The following is a 20,647-nucleotide window of genomic DNA, read 5'->3' on the forward strand; positions in this document are numbered from 1 at the left end:
CTGATTTTGGGCCTTTGCCCCCATTATTTATCCAGCTGTCTTATACTTGGAGTTTGAGAGGTACTGTGTGTGTGTGTGTGTGTGTGTGTGTGTGTGTGTGTGTGTGTGTGTGTGTGTGTGTGTGTGTGCGCGTGTGTGTGTGTGTGTGTGTGTGTGTGTGTGTGTGTGTGTTTGTGAAATCAGCTTAAAACAAATAGCCAGTGTGTTCATATTTTGCTGAAGTCTAGATTAAGCTTCTCAATGAGCAGACTTAGAGAATTTTCTAGATATTTATAGTCATACACTTTAAAGATAGATCAGGAACACTTAACTCAAATGAATGTGAGTAATTCCTTTCCCACTAGTTATGTTGTTTCTCCTATAAAATCAACACCTTGGTGTTTCTGAGCCTTCATGAAAGTCATTTTATCTGGGGACTCCTTTACTGTTCATTATCCCATTTGTTCGTTAAGAAGAGTGTATCATGCATTTGCCGAAATAAAAAAAATAAAAAATATTCCTGAAGGTAATTACTCTCATGCCCCAAAATTACACATTATGTTACTAAAAGTCCTATCACCTACAGCACCACTACAGTGGACAAACAGACAGAGCACACACGCAACACCAGAGAAACATAATGCTAAATCTAGCCCTTTACCTAGATCCTAGTCTAACACTAACCCATGAATAAACACGCACTAACTTCTGTAACACAGTCTTGCACATCTTCATGGCCACTATTTTTCAATCAAACAATTTTTGTGCAGACTTCTACCTGCCTGCACTATGTAAAACTGGAAGTAATTATACTATATCCAAGTTATACGTGCATGTTCTAGGTAAAAAGCCTATACTGTGTATGCAAGAAATACATGAAACACATACAGCAGAGGAAGACAGAATGGAAGGGAGATGCAGGGAAGGAGCCTGTCATTAGTTTTACATGTTCAGTCCTGCATATAATGTTTCTTCCTGTCCTGTGTTACAATGGGCTTTTAGACAGACTTTTGAACTGATCGTTATGCAAGCAAATCCAAAGTAATAAATAAAATATTGTAAATAACATTATACTGTCTTTTCAGTAAATTACCTTAGTGATTATATTTATCATATACTGAAATCAGAGTTGATTCTATACAAATTTCATAAATTAAGAAGCAGTTTAGTGAACCATGATAATTGTGATTTGCTTTACTAGGACAAATCAGTAGCAATCTAAATAATAACCAGCAGTTTTGTACTTTTACCAGTGAAAATAGCACTTGCTATAGAATGACAAGATATGAATCAAGCTTTCTCCACAACACAGAGGGATAATGCCAGGCTACTACGCAGGTGACCTGAGTTTGAGTAGTGGCTCAGGTACCAGGAAGATTGGAGTGAGGGTCTGCTGCTGGTTCACCTATGCTAGGGGGAGGGAAGTGGCAATGATTCACCAGACAGGGGACACCTAGCGGGACTACTAGGTATAACTTAATGATGTCTAGACTCCCAAGCCTGCATTGTCAACAGTGTAGCCATTCTATGAACCTGAATGGAATTTGCCTCTCTCCTCAGGAGACAGTGTGATGGGCTCAAGGAGGAGAGGCTTAGAAGGGAAAAGGGGAGGGGTCACTAGGTCACTCCAAGGCAAACCATGCTGGTCTACCACCTTCACCACCTAAAGAATGGAGGCCAGGAGGGGATCAGAGACAGGAATGAATGGGCTGCAGCACTCCAACCTATCTTGCAGCACTGTGTTGTTATCCATGAAATGAATGATGAATTTGATGATGAAAGGGTAGAGAATAGGGGTGAGGTCCTGAGGAGAGAGCAAAGAAAAAGATGTTGATCATAGTGAAAAGTTCCTTGAACATCCCTGTTGTCTTCACCTCTAAACATAATATATGTTTCTGACAAGCTGATCAACCAGCTAAAGACCTCACCTAAATAAATATAGCAATTCCTAATAGATCAAATATATTATAGCAAGATTTTCATACTTAGCATTTTAATATAAACTGAGTTCTGGCAATGTTACAAAAATAAACTTGCTATATTAGCAGATAAAGATAATCATGGATGAAACATAGATTAATATACAGTTGGTAACTCTAGGGAATTCCACTCCATAATGAATTAATAATATGTTTTTGTTTATTTTTTTCAAAGATAATTGGAAAATTCAGAAATTCAGCAAAAAGCTTCTTTGTCTATTTTATGTTAATATTATAGCATGCAAGTTTTGCCATATATTTTGGCAGGGGGCTTGTAGAATTTCACAATGTCCCAAATGTGTAGCTGTTTGCACAAATAACATCCACAAAATATGATTTTTCATATGTTCACAAAGAAAAAAAGTTTAAAGGCCATAGTATGATAAAGTTGATAAACTCTTAGAGTTTATTCTGTAAATAAGAGATGCAACTATGCAAAACAACAGTTAAGATTAAAAAGGACCCAGGGAACATTAAGTGCATTTTCTAGTACCTTTGGCATTAAAACAAAGAGTGAGAAGGTCACACTGAAAAAACAATCAGTAAAAACTAAATTAAAACTCCAGCCAAGTTAGAACTTCCAATGAGTGACCTCCCAAACCTCCTGTGACAGAGGCACAAGGGATATATGCAAATGACCCTTATGAACATCAGGTGTTTCAGTTATAGTACATTTGGTATTGGAATTATTCATTTTACTTTTTGTGATCTGATATTGTGTCATCCTTTCCAGTGCTGTAGGGTAGTCAGACCTATCCTGCAAGGTGTCAAAGGAAGAAAACCAGTGCTGGGTGGGATGCCAGTCCGGTGTGCAATGCCAATATTTCCATTCCCACATACACTACACATATACCTGTGAGCAAGTTAGAGGATTACCAGTTTATCTGTTGGCAAGTTGTAGGACTTTGTGTGTTAGAAGAAACTGGAGAGCCCAGTGAATATCCACACAGACAAATGGAGTGCATGCAGACTCCACAAAGAAAGCATACCAACCAGAAACCAAAAAGAAGAACTAGGCTTGAGGGTAGAATTGTCTGTCCTAACTGTTGCACCACTATAAATCATTTTACTCAAAATGGTGGGCATATATGTTTCCACCCATTAAGAGCTTACATTTTTATTGAAGCACATATTGTATTTTTTATGTTCAAGCATTTATATAAAGGTCTACATTCTTAAAAGATCCACTGCAAGGATATAGCCTGTCCTACTCTTGTCTAATTCTGCCTGCCACTTGGCTGGGAGCATAGCTGACCCCCCAACCAATCATCACTTTGCAGGTGTTGATTACCATTGGCACTTTGCATTCTCAGGACCCAGTTCCCATGCAGTGGCAATGGTAGTGTTCATGAGTAAGGGATGATGAGTTCAAGACACTGACTGGTGGATAGAATCCATGGAAACAGTACTACCAACATTGTATTGATTGGTGCTGAAGTGAGTTAAAAGCAGGGTCCCTTCACATACGTTTTTTTGGATCACTATTACTAATAGTCCCATTAATACTGTCAATAATAGTTCCATTACTGATATCTGCAATTTGGCACAGATGGTTAAGTCTATGAGCTGATAATTGGTTTTATCCTGTAGTCTAGGGTTTGATTCCCGTACCCTCCATGTACATACTTTGTGACTTTCATCAAGCTACGTAACCAGTCAATGCTCTCAGTTCATTCTGGTAAAGAAAAGTGTGCCTAGTAAGCTATATGATTAACAAATGAGTAAAGTAAAAATAAACTGATATTCACAGAAGTCCAATAAGAGCTCACAGCAGAATCACGTCTACTATTTCAGTGGAATTAGTTGGGGTTGTTTGGAAGCTCAGTGAGGATGTCCCTTGTGTGCCTTCTGTTGAAGGTGTACTCAAGAAATTCTAATATGAGATGTTCCCAGGGCAAACTTAGAACATGTTACGAGAGATTAAATCTCTCATCTTGCTTGGGATTGCCTGGTAGCCCCATTGAGACAGGGGGGGTTACTAGGGATATTGAAGTCTGGTTCCTGCATGGCCTACTTGATCCTTATTAGTTCAAGCAGTTTAGTAAATGGATGTTTGAACAGCTAGTAATAAGTTAAAAGAAAAATTCAGAAATATTTTGGATTTAATGGTGTTTTAAATGAAACGGTATTTTGAGTTCTTCTTTTAAGCTGTTTACTGCTTGGTTTCCCACATATTATTACATTAAGAAGTCAAGCCAGTCAGCTTTGTGTACTGTATTATAATTTTTCAAGAGCATTACTGTACTATAAGTAAAACTTGTGCTGTCTGTGTTTTGCTAAAAATTAGCTGGGAAGTTATTACATTGTCTTCCACCTATGCATGAAAGGGAATTCCACAGCTAAAACTAATCCCTTTGTTCTGTTACCTGTAGAGAAATGAGGTGGAGTTGTCTAGTCGCTGCAAATACACTTCTGTGGAAAAATTCCAATGTCCCACTGATCTGAGCTTTTGTCGGAGTCCAGCTTTGGAAGATGTCTTGTCTTGTCTTCAGCATTGCTTGTTTAATGTAGATTTAAGTATTATGTGTCATGCATGGAAAGAGGAAACACTACAAATGAAGACAACATTCCTGTTGTTCTTATCACAGCAATGAAGGGGTATAATCAAGAATGTGGAATATGTGAAGAACTTAGTTCTGGCACACTGTATTTGTTTAATGTGTCTTTGTGTTTGTCTGTTTGTATTGTATATGCCTGTCATGACGTATGTGTACTTTTCATTTTTTTCTTTATGAAGTAATAAAAAATGAACAATAGAAGAGCAGGTAATCAGTGTGGTCTTTTTGTCTGCTACATGTTTTTATTTCTTGAAGTCTATGTCTGCAATTTTGACTGCTAACTAACAATTGGAAGTACAAAAAATTACCATTAGCCCCAATACTTTAAAAAATCTACTGCAATTCTGACAAAAAAGTCAAATTCCAAACCTCACTGTTACATTTTTAAAATGTTTTTACATGAATGCTTCAATGTCTGTATATCATTGATATTTAGAAATGCTAACTCTTGGATTGCTATATTAAATCATAGATACTTACTAGGCTATTCATCTGAGAGGATCTATAGAAGTTCATGGTATCAGTGAGTAGGGTGAGCTCTCTGAGATACCATTCTTGAAATAAGTATATATCACCACTATATGTTCTTAAGTTCAAGCTGTTCTGAGAATCATGTTCATGATTTTCAGTTTTACAAAGGGAAATGTACTGCAAATAATTTCTTAACAATCTTATTTATGCCCAGAATTTCAAAGGGACAACACTAGCTCATTCTGCATCATGACCCTGTGAGCTGAAACCACAACATGCTACAGCTACTTTCTTATTGAAATGCATTATTATTATTACTGGTGGTTTAGTTTGGCATCTTTCATTGAAGAACACAGATGCACTGAAGAAATGCATAATAATCAGCTGTACCAGACCTGTTTTCATCCAGACATTAGATGAGTCATAATTTTGATTTTTACAGCATGAACAGTGTGGCTTGTCAACACAGCCATTCATGCTATGGTGATTACCTTTGTAGCTGGTGTTGCTAGTCTGTGAAGTAATTTAATGTCCAAGAAATTCCAAGGGTATTTGGTTAAAGACTACAAATCTAATGCATATGGCTGGTCATATTGTTCTCTCTGTGAATGTCATTGTCATAAAATTATGAGGATTTACATGTAAAACTACCCATTACAACAATTCATCCTATGAACTGTAAGCAGATATAAATTAACTATTATAAGGGGATAATGTAAGTTGTGAGGGAGTTAACCTCTCCCATTTCACTTGTGTTAATATATATTTCCCTTATATGACTGTGTAATTAATATAAAGATTTAACCTATTCTGAGGTTAAGAAAAATAGAGCAAAAGAATGTCAAGGCAGTAACTGTGGTGCTGAAGACCCATTCCTAATATTGTCGGCTGTAACATTGGGAGAGATGTGTCCTTTAGTGAGCTGGCTCCCTGTTGTTGCAAACGTTCTACTTATCTTGATTAATAGTCAGTTTGTCAATATCACTGATAACACCTCCAAAGGAAAATGTGGGATTCATAATTTCACAAGTACTTACTAGGCTACTGATCTGTAATTATCTTATGAAGGATAGCCTTACATTTCCAGGGGAGTTTTTAGCCCTTATATGTATGAACAAACCAGAGGTGAGCAGAACAAGGGAATGTTGAGATATTTACTTGTTGTCCCTATCCATGAGTAACATGAGTGCTAAACCAGGGGTGAATATGTAGTTTTACAGATTTCTTATAGATGCCCCACCTCTCCCCAGTCAGTTAGTCAGGAATGTGATAATACTTCATTACTACATTTGATACAGTGCTAAATTATTTCAGTCTAAATGAAACTTAGTTAATTCATACCCAGAAACCTTAGCAAACCAAGGTTTCCTCTACTGAATGAAATTAAGTTTAACTGCTAAAATCCAGTACCAAGTTAGATTCAAGTTATAATGAAATGTTGTAGTCTGGGCTGTAACACTTGACATGTCTTCCTGTATTTCTCACCAGAAGATTCCTTTTTTTTTTTTTGCTAAACTCTTACTGATTCAGATTTAGTCAATATTAAATTTATCAGCCTCTCCTTTCTTTTCATTCTTTTATTTTTACTTTGATTCCTCTTATCAAGCTGAATCATGCTGGTACCTATATCTCTCAACTGCCCAGGTTTTCGAAGAATGACCAGACTTTTGACTCGTATTTTTGGTCTGCTGTTTTACACACACACACACACACACACACACACACACACACACACACACACACACACACACACACACACACACACAGACCTATATATGCTTAGGTGTACACTTTGCACATACACACAAAAATATCCATTCTGTTTGTCCTTGTAAGAGCCACTGTCTCATCTTTGAAGTTATTACCTCAGGGTGAAATATTTTCCTGATCTCATCACTACAAATCACTGGAGATCAGACCAGTTAAAAAAGAGCAGTATGGCTTACAGGTGTCCACAAATACAGTATTTTATTGAGCACTTTCATCAGCTATTAAGCCAAAGACTTCTTCAGAATGTTGACAGCTGACAAAAGCGCTCAATAAAATAGTGTATTTGTGGAGACCTGTGCACCATACTGCTCTTTTTGTTTTTACCAGTCTGTGTATTTTCGCTTTGAGTTTTGGTATAAAAGGAATGATCTTAGGTTGAAACATGAATGTACATATCAATTAAGGTATCCTGTTTTGCTTCTTTTCCCTACCTATTAAATGATACCCGGCATAATCCACATTCAGTTTTCTAGCTTCTCAGAAGACATTCTCAGGTATAATGTCACATCTGCCTCTCCTCATTCTGGTGTGACATAAAGATTACTGTATGATGTCCAAATATTCATTTACTGGATTTCTCCATCCTCATAGTACATCATAGTTATCAAACTCTCAGTGAATTCATCAACAGGTTTACAAAGATACTGATTATATTCTGTACAGCCCTCAGCTCATGGAGTCATATTTATGGATGCACTACTACAGCCTTTATGGCTAATCTCAATATGTTTATTCAAAAACAGGATAAATACAGTTTTGGTTTTGGACCTTCCTAGTATTCAAACTGCCTAACTGAGAAATCCTATATGGTCATCTGAGCAACCTAATATTCATTTCTCATGTCTGTTTGAGTACAGAACTTACAGTGGATGGACAGTTGCACTCCATTCCTTCCTTTCTCTTCTCTTCTCTTCTCTTCTCTTCTCTTCTCTTCTCTTCTCTTCTCTTCTCTTCTCTGGCAATCCAGTGTATTTTATATCCTTCTGCATCCCCCCTTTCTTCCTGCCATATATCCTATTGTAGCCATTCAAGAAACACTGGCTCTTATCTATATTATTGATCATGGTACCTTCTTCAGTCATCTCCAATTCCCTCTTTACCTCATGAATTGTCACTCAGTTATGTATCGGCTCCATAATGTCAAAGTACAGGTAACAGTAACAGGAATCACCTCAAACAAAAATGTCAAAATATGAATTCAGTCAGGCACCTCTTCAGCTCATTCAATTGAAATGGCTACAGACCCACTTACTGGGTCACCCACTGAACAAATCATTTTGTTCAAACTGATATTTACCTATCTTAAACTCATATTCTGTTTCTCTGATTTCATCTCCACTGTCACAAAGCGCACAACCTGGGAGATTTAAGACAGTAGTTATTCTGCTTACAAAAACAATAATTGTATTTCTTTCTTCTACTCCTGTTGTGTTTATTAGAGTGCTCCTTTGCAGCTTGCCCACCCAAACATATGTTCTAACACCTTCAGTCTGCATCAACAAAGTTCTTCTCTTTGCTACTGACATGCCTTGCTTCTATCCTAAGCACTGCACTGATTTAGAGTTATGACTTAAAGGTTGAAAAATTGGTGTTAGAACAGAACCTTTAATCGTCTGATCTGTTGATGCCTCAGTACTATGATTTATTAGCAACTTATTTTAAACTAAGTACAACTTTAACTAATTTGCAATCAGAAACTAAAGCAAATCAAGTTTTTTTATTTCTGCTGAATGAAATTTAACTTTAACTGCTAAAATCCATGCCATCTACAGATAATGTTACAGGAAGAAATTTAGCAGTCTCCATTTCTCAAAAAAGGCTCCTGTTCAGCAAGGCATTGCTATTCTCCTACATGTAATTACAGTGTTTTTTTTATTTATTTATTTGTTAATCAGGTATGGGAACTGATCATGCTGGGCCTTTTCCAGCTACAGCTTCATTTAACAAATCAGATTCCCCCCAAATTCCCTGATTAATATTTCAAGGAGCACCAAAGAACAGGTACAATACTACAAGATTAGTATTACCTTTTGAGGTGGTTAACACAAAAAGGCTGCTTAAAGAAATTGTAACTAGGAATTCCACTATATGGAATTTGGTGAAAAATAACTGGCATGTGTACTTAATGTAGAACTGTTTAATTCAATTCAGAATAATGTCTTAAAGGCCAAAAAATGGAGTAGAATGTAATTCTATGATTCTTTAAATACATTAATTTGAAACAAGATGTATGTTCCTTAAATAACAAAATATATTACAATACCTCCAAACTGGAGATCTTTCATATCTGCAAATAATTACGCATTGAATCAAAACGGTTTGATAGTTTACAAATTGCTGTGCAATAAAATATTTTTTTAGGATTGAGTCAAAGTACAAAGTGAAAGTTAGTGTTTCCGGTTTCTTCAGTTAATAACATTATTGTATAATAAAAGAAAAACCTGAAGTGACAAATTGCTAACAAAGGCTCCTTTCTCGCAAGAATAACAATATTGACATTTTAATTTTTGTGTGGTTATTAAACACAATAATGTGATTCTCAATATCATCACATCATTCGGGTATCTTACATTTTCCTGACGATTGTATACTTCCTTATACTGTTGTTTGCTTATAGGATACAGGCAGCTTCACCTGACAAAAGTGATTAGAATGTTGCTTATTTTTAAAAGAGGCTTCTTCAGAGTAAAATGTAATGACTTCTTACTCATGGCTGGTCAGTTATTATCAGCATATTCCAATTTTTGTAACCTGGTATGGCAGGTCTTAAAATGAATTTTGACTCATGTTTAACATCTTGATTAATACCTCCAAGTATAAGTGATATATTTAAAAATAACAGCCTCATTACTAAGACCCATTCTCATTCTAAATCTTAGCAAATATATAATTTACAATCTCAGTAAAATGATGCCTGTCAATAAAACAGTCCTGCACTTGTACCACCCCCATTAATAATTCCCTCCTCATGCAGTCAAATCACACAAATATCACAACATTCTTATAATTTTATAAAAGTAAACAACATTCTTATACCTTTATTATAATAATCTCCTGGTGCAGAACTCAAGTGAACTTTTGACTGTCTGGATAAAATATGCATATACCATATTTGCTGTGTGCTAAAATTACAGTGGAAGTATATATACCCAGTATAGAAATACTACTGAATGTTCTACTGATCTGAGGGAGTTCTATATAGTAGATGGGACTTCAATGGACCTGTCTAAACATAACATGCTGCAAATGATATATAATGCACGTAGCATGGTGCTCATCTGCTAAGTGATGTCATCCTGACTGTTATCTAGTACATTCTTACTGTTAGTTCAGTCAAGTACTTGTAATGTGAAGCATTTTATCCATGGGACTCCACTAAAAAGGGACTTCTCCCAGATGGACTCTCCCAGTAAATGAAGGCAAATAAATAAATAATAAAGAAAGCAGTAAAATAAATAAGAGAGGTACAATATACTAATACAGTTATGGTACACTATTAATTATACACTAAATTTGTGTACAGAAGTGAATGAAATTATTATTTTACCAAGCAAAGCTCATCTGAGGCTCCTTTATCATAAACATCAGTGTATACCATGGTTAAGTAGATTTGTAGAGAAAAAACATAAAGCAAGGTGGAACCATTAGGCAAAGATATTGCTACTTCTTGTTTTGATATGTGTTTTTGTTTGTTTGTTTGCTTTTTGTTTCTTGCTTTCAGCAATTCTGGTGTTATTTCAAATGCATCATCATGCTAATGATTGACATTCACAAGTTTTATACATCTGTAAAATGTGTTTTTATGTGACCTGGATCATGCATTTTATGTAAAATGTGATAAATAGCAAAACATTATGTCTTATGTATCTGTTAAACCTAAACATAGCATGCCATTAACAAATGACAGAAGAAAATCATGTAGAACACGGGATTAATTTTCATTATTACTGGAGGTTACTTCCCCTAACATCTCTTGATATGGAGAGTCTGCCCTCACTTCATTGACTTCTATATGTATTCCATTCAAGAATACACAAATTCACAGAAGTGGGAACATTTTAGTAAATAAAAAAAAATCACCTTTTCTATCTTCTCCAAGTTGTGTCTCACCTCAAAGCAAAGTGCCACTTATAAAGCAAACTCAAGAAATACTAATATACCAGCAACACATGAATCATATCTTTTACACTCAGTACCTTAATGTGACAGCACATAACCACTCTTCAGTTGTTTTACCATAAAATACATAAGAAGCCTATTATTAGAAAAGAAGGACTCAGAATCCAGCCCTGAAAATGTACACATCTTATGAACCATATCCTAAGCATACCATGAGCAGTCATTGTAGAAAATGTTCCAATAGTGAAGTTTGAGTTTTTTACATCAGTTATGATCCCTTTGCATAATATTTATAAATCCTTTCTTAAATTCAAATTTTTTAACCCTAGCTTTTAGTTTTTGTAATCTTTAGTCTTAAACATATTTTAACACTGTTCAGATGATCAGATTGCCTTGGAAATGGAATTTTCCTCAAGTAATTTTTGATATCACTCCATTTGAATTGTTATACTGCAGAATATCTCTCAAAGGTTTTGCTCAAAAATTTTAGACAACACTAAAAATAATGGGGTGGTGGTGGTGATAAAGTCCAAAAATCTGATATTTTTTAAATATTACTCTAATTAATTTACAAAATTAGAGCATCAGGTTTACATCAACATTCATTCTTATAGGTTCATAGGTATTTACTCTGCTAACAACCACTGGGGCCTTTATAAGCCTAGCCACGCAACCCAAATGTATCCCATGAGTTATTGCACCTTAGAGGTTAGTTTAAGAGGTATTTGTTAGTTAGAGCATGATTAAACATTTGCCTCTGTCCATCAAAGACATAGGTGTCAGACGAGGGGTGAATTTAAGATTTCCCATCCACTGGGTCAGGTTGCGCTTGAATAGGGTTAAGAAGTACTCTGCTTCACAGGGACTGGAAGTGTATTTCAGAGAATATAGATTCTCTGAGTTACATACCTGTCTGTTCAACATGTCCTGTTTAAGTCACAGGCAAATTATAAATCCATAGATCTAGTAGTTCTGGTGCTGTTCATTTTGCAGCTATGCAAAAAGTCCGTCAGAGTGGAATCCAAGGATGCCTTGTATGCCAGGCACAAATCTCTTCTCAGCAGTCTGTAAGAAGCAGAGAATGGAGACAGGGCTTTGAGGCAGTCTGCATAGGACATTGTGTTTATGCCCTGAGTTCTTTTTATGAAAAATCTCTGTGGATATTCTAGTTTTTGCATGTGCCTGATCAGGTGCATACAGAAAGGGGAGGTATACTCAATGATAGTTCTGACAATAGCTGAGTACAGTGGCATGATGACTTCCCTGGACCCAGTGCCATACCTTTATTTATAAGTTGAGTGAAACAGATTGATTTTCTTGCAACCTTAGCACATGTTGGTTGAAAGCCAGATTGCTATTTATATGAGTCCAAAAATCCCTGACTTCTGTATCGATAGTTAGGTTTTTATCAATGAGCTAGTTTTCCTGGGTGACCAACTTCCCAAAAGGTACCATTATGAATTTCTTAGCACTGAGTTTTAAGCTGTGTCTTTGTCAACAGTCATTTTTCTGTTAGTTAGTACTTTGATGAGTTTCTATGACTGCTCTTAGCTTGGAGTCATCTACAAACTTGGTAAGCCATAGGCCCTGGACATTGGGCTTCACTTCTAAAAAGTAGATGCCAAAGAGAATGGATCCAGCACAAAGCCCTGGGGGCCATCACTGGTGACCAGCCTCTTTGTAGATGTGGTCTCTTCAATCCTAACTTCCTTGGACCTGTCTGTGAGCAAGCTTGCCATCCAGTGAGCTATATAGGGGTTTATACCTAATTTCATAAGTTTGTTTACAATGCTCAGGTGGGGTATTGTATCAAATGCCTTAGTTAGGTAAAAGTAGGCAATGTGCACCGTTTTGTCCTTATTCATATTGTATCCCCTTAGAATGACACTAAAAACTAAGACAACTATTAAAATCAGTCATCCCATGTTCGCATTGTGGCATCATCCTTCATGATGGTTGAATGCTGCTCAATACTGGTCACATGCCAACCTGTGACACATAGTCCAAGAGTTCCCTGATAACTCACTTCATATACTCTAGGGAGGTACATCTCAGATCACTTACAACAACATGGACTATGACTGAATCATACTGGTACCTATACCTCTTGACTGTCCAGATTTTCCAAGAATGTCCTGATTTTTGCTTCATATTTTTGGTCTGACCCTCATAAAAGTTGTGGTCTACTAGCAAATCACTGAGGACTGGAGTCAATACATAATGGAAGGCATTTGAGTTTCAGACCTCATATCCTTCAGAAAATGCATACTAACATAATAACTTTTATTCAAACAACTTTCCAAGTTCATATGAGCAATATTTAAAATCTGTCCCAATTGTTGGGCCTTTATCCCACCATTATTTTTAACTTTATCCAGATTCCTTGAGTTAAGGGTTTAAGAGGTATGTTGGTACCTGTTGTACAATAACTTGAGTGCATGTATAACTTGGTGGATCCTGGCCTCTGTTAGGCAACTGACCATTATTTTCTCCTTGTTTAGCTAGGTGAGTGAGGCATCATTATGTCATACAATGATGTCCCCTTTGACTAGAGTCCAGGGTAACGTATTGGCTTGCCTTATGGGCTTGGTTGTTGTGGATCCACTGTGTGTGGTTGCACATGTAGCATTAGATATTGTTTCTTTTGAGTGCTTTCAGGTGTGCTGACGATAATTTTTTCATGTGGAATGGCTGGGCGGTCTTTGGGGTTTGGAAAGATTGCATTTAAGTGCCTTGGTATACATAGGTCAATGTATGGGGTGTGTTTCATGTGTGTTGGGAACACTGTGTGTGTTTCTCACAACCAGATTGACATTATGATGTTTGTATGCAAGATTTTTGCCTCTTTGAACAAAAAGAAATATAAAACTATAATGACTGGCATTACCGAGTGCAGGGCTCAGTGAGAAACTAGAAAATCAAAACCTTTACGTGGGACAGCACAAAAATATGAGGCAAAATCAGGTACATTCCACAAATTCAAGGACAGTTGAGAGGCATGCACAACACAGTGTTCTATTGCTTAGGGAAATTGCTGAAAATGGTCATGTGGTGTCTGTATTTATGAATGGATATGATCTAAAGTTGTATGTGGTTGTACAAAGCCACTGTGTTAGAAGCAAATGAACTGCATAAGTGCTTAATGTAAGAGAATTCTAGAAACTGATACAAAACAACTGATTTGTTGGCTTGCATGATTAATCTGGAAATGTATAGTAGGTTAAATGGAATGCTTGCAGATTTTAAGTATACTTGAGACATTCCAGTATTTATTATGTATTTATTAAATGTATTAGGATGCTTACCTAGTAATCATTTTAGTTATGCAAGAACATTCAATGCAAATTGCATTAAAAGTAGTGTCATGCATCTGTAGACTACTTGAGCAACATAAAGAAATTGTTATAGAAAGGCACTAAAAGTGAATGTGATGCCACACTAGACAGATCACAGAAACTGATGCAGGCCACATTGGGTCCATGCAATAAACTATGGTACCCATGCTCTGCACCTAATCTTTGCAGTTAACAATCTGTTTTGAAAGCTGCTAATTTCCTATTACTAAGCATTTCCATTGCCCTTTCTGTACTCTATGAATGATGAGGAGTCAGAACTCCTGGAATGGTTCTTTTCAGTAAATTGCACTCTCTAATGGCTTCTTCAGTTGCTTATTAAGTTATCTGACACTATCAATATGTGTACTAAGGATTTAAGACTGTGTCATTACACCTACACAGTCAAACCAGATTACTGTTTTCTTTTTTTTTACTGTATTTAACAACTAATCCAAAACCCGATTTCTGAGTAATAAATCTCGTGTGTGTGTGTGTGTGTGTGTGTGTGTGTGTGTGTTTGTGTGTGTAGTATGTCTACCACATAACAAAATAATCAAAACGTAAGATGACTAAATTTACCATGTCCAGCGTTAAATATATCTTTCAAAAGGTCAGAAGGACATATAGAATATAACAAGGACAAACTGAAACTACCCAGCTTCACTAGTACAAAATCTGGGATATCTGTACCATTTTGAAAATCTTTCATTTTGCAAAAAATAAATAAAGAAACAGGGGGGGCACATTGCCAACAGCTTTCCCTTGTCATATTATTATTATTATTATTATTATTATTATTATTATTATTATTATTATTATTTTCATTATTCATTTATTAACACTTGTTTACCAGGATGGTCAAACTGGACACAAGGCCCTTTTTCAGCAGTGGACCAGTCAGCAAACCTTCACACAAAATACATGTATTATGTTTACAAAAGGTTATAGTAAGAATGAGAAGCATAAGTCTAATAAAAACAATTCAAACTGCTGCCAGTTAATGGATAGAAGGCAGAAAGTGCATAGGTAGTCCTAGCTTTTAAACCAGAAGGGGGAAGACATAAAATACCTTTCACATTACCAGCAGCCTAGTAGAGCTATTGAAGTACAGAAATATGTTTGCATTGTACATGTTACAGATATAGCTGTAGACCTTAATTAATCAGCAGCAAGAGAGAAAAAAGTGAGATTTATGTCAGCAATCACCAACAAAAAAGTAGATTTATGTGAGCAAACACCAGCAAGTAAGTAGAGCAGCTACAGTACAATGTCCATTATTAACACTGGTTTCTAAGCATAGGGTTATATACAGAATTCACGGATGAGTAGTTTAAATGCTATAGGTGGGCTAAGAGACAGATACAAGGAGTAGTTTTTATGGTACAGAGCGATGGTGGTAAGTGGGTGGTGGGCTACTGAGCCATAAGTTAGAAGAGTAAGTTTAAGTACGGTAGATTAGCAATACATAGAAGCAGATATCTTGAGCAGAGAGATAGAATACATTAACTCTAAGACTGGCGTTAATTGAATTATGCTACATTTATTTATATTCTATTTTTTTTCAACAAAATAAAATTTAATCGTTTTAGCAATTTATGCTTTCAAATAAGAGTGATCAGGGTACAGTCACTTGTTCTAATAATTTTCAAAAAGTTGTTCTGGCAAGTTATTCCAATATAGTACAGGCTGCTTGCATTTAACTTTAAATAGTGTACATTTTATTTTTCCCTACTCTCTGTGTAGGAACTGTTTGCTGTGCCTGCAAATGGTCAGTTGAGCAGTGCAATATCCCTGTAAATGAAGACAAATAAAATAAAATAAGTTTAAAAAATAGGAATTAAGTATAAGATCTTGATTTATCTTTGTATATATTGGATTCTTTGAAAAATGGAATGTGAATTTATAGTTTTTGGATTAAAAAGCATGGTATAATAACATTATGATGGTAGTTGTGCATAGAGAATATCTTAATGCATTAACAGCTCTACTATTTATCTATATCTATATATGGGTTCCCTTTGTTTGATCAAAGTTTCAAAACTTCGAAAATCATGTGGCTGAGACCATATAATCGAAATTTTGAAACTCTAAATACTTTGAATTGAGATTGTCATACAGTGTGGAATGGGAGATTTAACATTCTCCTCGCTGTAGTCCGATCTTGGAGTTGGTATATTTAAGTAGTAGGGGTATAGGGGGTGCAGGGGGCTTGCCCCCCTGCAAAAACATAAAGCTAAAGTTGTTTTTTTAGTCTGGGTGGTTTTTTTTACTGTTTGAAGTTTCAAAACTTCGATCCTATGGTTTCGGTATATATATATATATATATATATATATATATATATATATAGGTACAGATATATAGATAAAGAGAGAGAAACATGGCTATAGATAGGTGTGTTTGTGTCTGCACTTATAAGCATTTAGCTTTTTTTGCTTATCCACTGCCACTGTCTTGTTAGGATTTGATATTAATTGTATTTTTGCTGTTTTTGTGAAGCAAAAAGTGGTGACTTATTACTGAAATTCACACGTTATAGAAATTATGGAAGAAAAACCCTTCAGCCATTCATTTAAGAGAGATTCTTCTTTCATTATTTAAAATAAAAACATATTCTAATCCAAATTTAAAAGACTGCTATTACACAAGGCAGGCAGACAATTGCTAAGCACTGTGAGCCTTACTTACAGTATGTTACAGTGGCAATTGTAATATGTTCATTCTTAAATTGCCTGTTTCCAAGTAACAGAACATGATACCACAAGGAATGGTAACATTTTTGATTTTTTATATTAGGCATTTTTTCACAAAAAAAGCAAAAATACAATTAATATTGAACCCTAGCAAGAACAACTCACTGAAAAAGAATGATGTCTCACACTGTTGCCTTGAACAATTATCTTGAAATGCTATGAGTTGCTAAAGATATTGTACTGTATTTTGACAGTTTATGATACAAAAATATTAAAAAAATCTAAATATTTTACAATATTCCACAGCTTGTCCAAAACCAAGCCCTACAATTGAACTGATGAAATCATCATACAGAGATTTCTTCACGAAAAAAAATGGTACTCTCACATGCAATGTCACTTCATTTTTGAAGAATACAATAGTAATCCTGAAACAAGATAATGATGAATTAGTAAAAAAACAATTGAGCAGTTCTGAAGCAACAGGCAATGGGACATGGAATGTACATATTTCATTTGACATATCAAAAGCGGACTGGAGAAAGAAGACCTTCATCTGTGAGGCACAGCACACATGTAAAACAGACAAGAAAACCTTAAATCCTGAAGGTAAATAAATATGGGTTATTGTGACTAAGACATTTTGCAGTAAAATGAGCATGACTTTTCTGAATCAAAATACTGAGTTAAACCACTGGTATTTGAACAGATTGATATTTATATGTAAAGGAACAGCATGTGAACCAAGAATAAAGTTATTGTCTAGATATGTAAGCATTATGTCAAAAAATGTAGGCAGGCACATTTATACAAAAAGGTCTACAACAGACAATCAAAATCAGATTGCCTTCCTGAAGTGGTTGCACAGTCAGTAAGTGTAAAATAATTTGAAATTTTATATATTTTCAGTGATTAATTTGAGTAGTTGTTGCACAACTAATTATGCTATCCAGGGACCTTCTTCTCAGCAAAATGGCATATAAAATACCAGTAAGAACATAATTAGGTATATATTGGTCTTGATGAGTCTGAATTGTGTTATTTTTCATTTATGTGCTAAGTAGTTTAAATTATGTTTTCTTTTCTGCAGTGTAGGTGTGGTCATATTAAAGGTACAGAGTGCAAAGGGTCCATGTTGCCATTGAGTGATATCGTTGCAATACACTGTTCATCACAAATGTGCCATAATACTTATTAACAGACAAGAAATGTCACATTCGGTGTTCATCTTTTATATCCAATAGGGAAAATATTTTAATGCTTCTTTTTGATTAACTAATTATCAGACTACGTGGGTTTCTTAAAACTCAATTTTATTTCACATTTATGTTTTAATTTAGCTTTAATGTTTTAACTGAATTAAACAAAATACAACAGTTGTGTAATCCATAAGAGAACAAACTTTATAAAACTACCACTAAAATAGCAATATCCAGCAATGTACTATCAATTGCACATGAACATTAGGATGGAGAGGGTGGATAATAATAATAATAATAATAATAATAATAATAATAATAATAATGTGATAATAACATAAAAAGAAAGAACATAAATATTCAGCAGTGAGATGTTTTAAGAAAGTAAAATATAAATTCCTCTCCAAGCATGCTTGCTCCAGCTCATGTACCTTGGAACTTGAAGAAGAATATTAAGGTTAACAATAATTTCTTAGTTGCATTAGATTATCATTGATAATGAAATTAATGTCTCTTGTCCAGTTAGAAAATGTCTAGCTTTTCAGAAATAATATCCATATCATCATGAAACACACATGGGAGAATGGATTGCCAGGATAATTCTAACCTAATGATATAGGTTTTAAATCCCAGTTTAGCCTTAACTATATTGTCTTATTTGCCTCAGACGTGTGTATTACACAGCTATGATAAGCAATATTCAATATACGGAATAGGCAGATAACTGCAATGTGAATGGATTGTTAAGCAGCTTGGTGTCACTGGTTAGAACTATGAAAAAAGCATATACATTGCACATTTCTGTCTGTTTCTATCCTTTTTCTCATTTTCACAATCACACTTTGTCTCTCTCTTTCACTCTTTTCACTTCCATGGCTCTTCATTATTATGTGCCTTTGTTATGCTACTTTTCTTTCTTTCTTCAGAAACAAAAGAACAGAAGAAGCCATCTGTGAAGATTCATAAAGCTGTGTCATCCATCTTCAACACCTTAATATGTATAATATCTGGATATTATCCTGAAGAAATATTTGTGAAGTGGGAACAGAATGGTCATCTAGTCAACACAGAAGCTTTCAATAACCCAGCAGTTTATGATAAAGCAAGCAAGTCATATACAATGCAAAGCATTCTTCTTATCCCAATAGAAGATGTTAGAGAAACATCCAATTGGTCCTGCATGGTTGGTCATTCTGCACTGAGTGAAATGATGTCAGACTCAACAGAAGTGAAGCCATTTGGTAAGTCTATTCTAAGAACTCATATTAAAACAAATTCAAGCTATAGCAGTACATCCTCAACTGCTCTAAACAGTGTCATAAAATGTCTGTTAGGAGTACACTTCAAACAACTAAAGGGTGCAAGTCAGCTGAGGCAACAGAATGCTCTGCAGATGACAGGAGGCCTCATCTGTAGGATAATTTCAAAATGGCATCATGTCCATTGCCATACATTTTCAAGGGTATAACAACTGTATTCTTCAAACTAAGTGTGTGTGAGGGGGTTCTAATGCTAGGTTCTGTTCATGATAAGAGAAGAATCTTTGAAGTACAGGAACAGTAGTATGGGGAAATTATACTTTATCATCTAGGTTTGCTTTTTACATGATATTGGTAATACTAGGAGATGGAAAATGATGCCCTGGAAAAGGGATGAGAGAAAAATTATCTGGATTATTATAGTTTAGTATTAAAACAGCTAACCTGCTGGGTTGGAAGTGAAATTCAGGGTTTATCTTTATTTATGTATTTATTTATATTCTGTAATTAAATTAACTGTACTAGCCTATAGCTAAAAGCTCAAGCAATACAAGCCATCACAAAAGCTCTAATGGCAAATAAATGAATATCTGATAAATGAATATAAGCCATTAAAAAGTTAGTCAAACCAGGACAAATAACAGTATAGAAAATCCTGTATAAAGAGTTGGCATAGAAGATATAAACCACACAACAGAAGTAAAAACATTAATTAATATAAAGTTTTGGAAGGTGTAAATGAAAGCACAGAATAAACATAAATAGTAGAGTTAGAGAGGAAAAGGAAGTACATAAATAAGGACATATGTTATATTAAAAAAAAAAAAAAAATATATATATATATATATATATATATATATATATATATATATGTGTCCAGTCATGCACAACTAGACAACTAGTTTGATTTAGGCCTTTTCCATTTACAGGCACTCAGTCTCAGCTCTGCTCAGTGACAGATGTACTGTACCAGCAGTCCATCGAGCTATAATGTCACATAAGTACTAAAGCCATCTTTACAGAAGGACAGAAAGGAGTATACATACTGTAGCAGTTAGATTGCTTAGGAAAACATAAAAAAACTGTCAAAGTGACTCTGTCTCCAAGATTTATTTTTAATTTAGTTTGAAATAGTTAATAAAAAACACAATTTGTCATGTAACTTCCTTACAAACCAAAACTACCCATCACAACAACATGTTGCTAATAAGTGTAAGATCGAAACCTCTACCTCTTTTTTATATTATTTTATTTATGTACTGACAAACTATTCAAGTGTTCCTTGTC

General features: G+C 35.1%; 1 gene segment (V, D, J or C); it reads left to right on the top strand.

Moving 5' to 3' along the window:
* Nucleotides 1–20,647, top strand: part of LOC122815809 — a 673,198-nt gene that overhangs the window by 638,163 nt on the left and 14,388 nt on the right. Inside the window, 2 exon segments of the C gene segment in view lie at nt 17,209–17,511; nt 19,028–19,342. Coding sequence covers nt 17,209–17,511; nt 19,028–19,342 — 618 coding nt within the window.

The sequence above is a fragment of the Protopterus annectens genome, chromosome 11.part0 (assembly GCF_019279795.1).
Source record: "Protopterus annectens isolate FY-2018-M chromosome 11.part0, PAN1.0, whole genome shotgun sequence".
Taxonomy (NCBI): Eukaryota; Metazoa; Chordata; order Ceratodontiformes; family Protopteridae; genus Protopterus; species Protopterus annectens.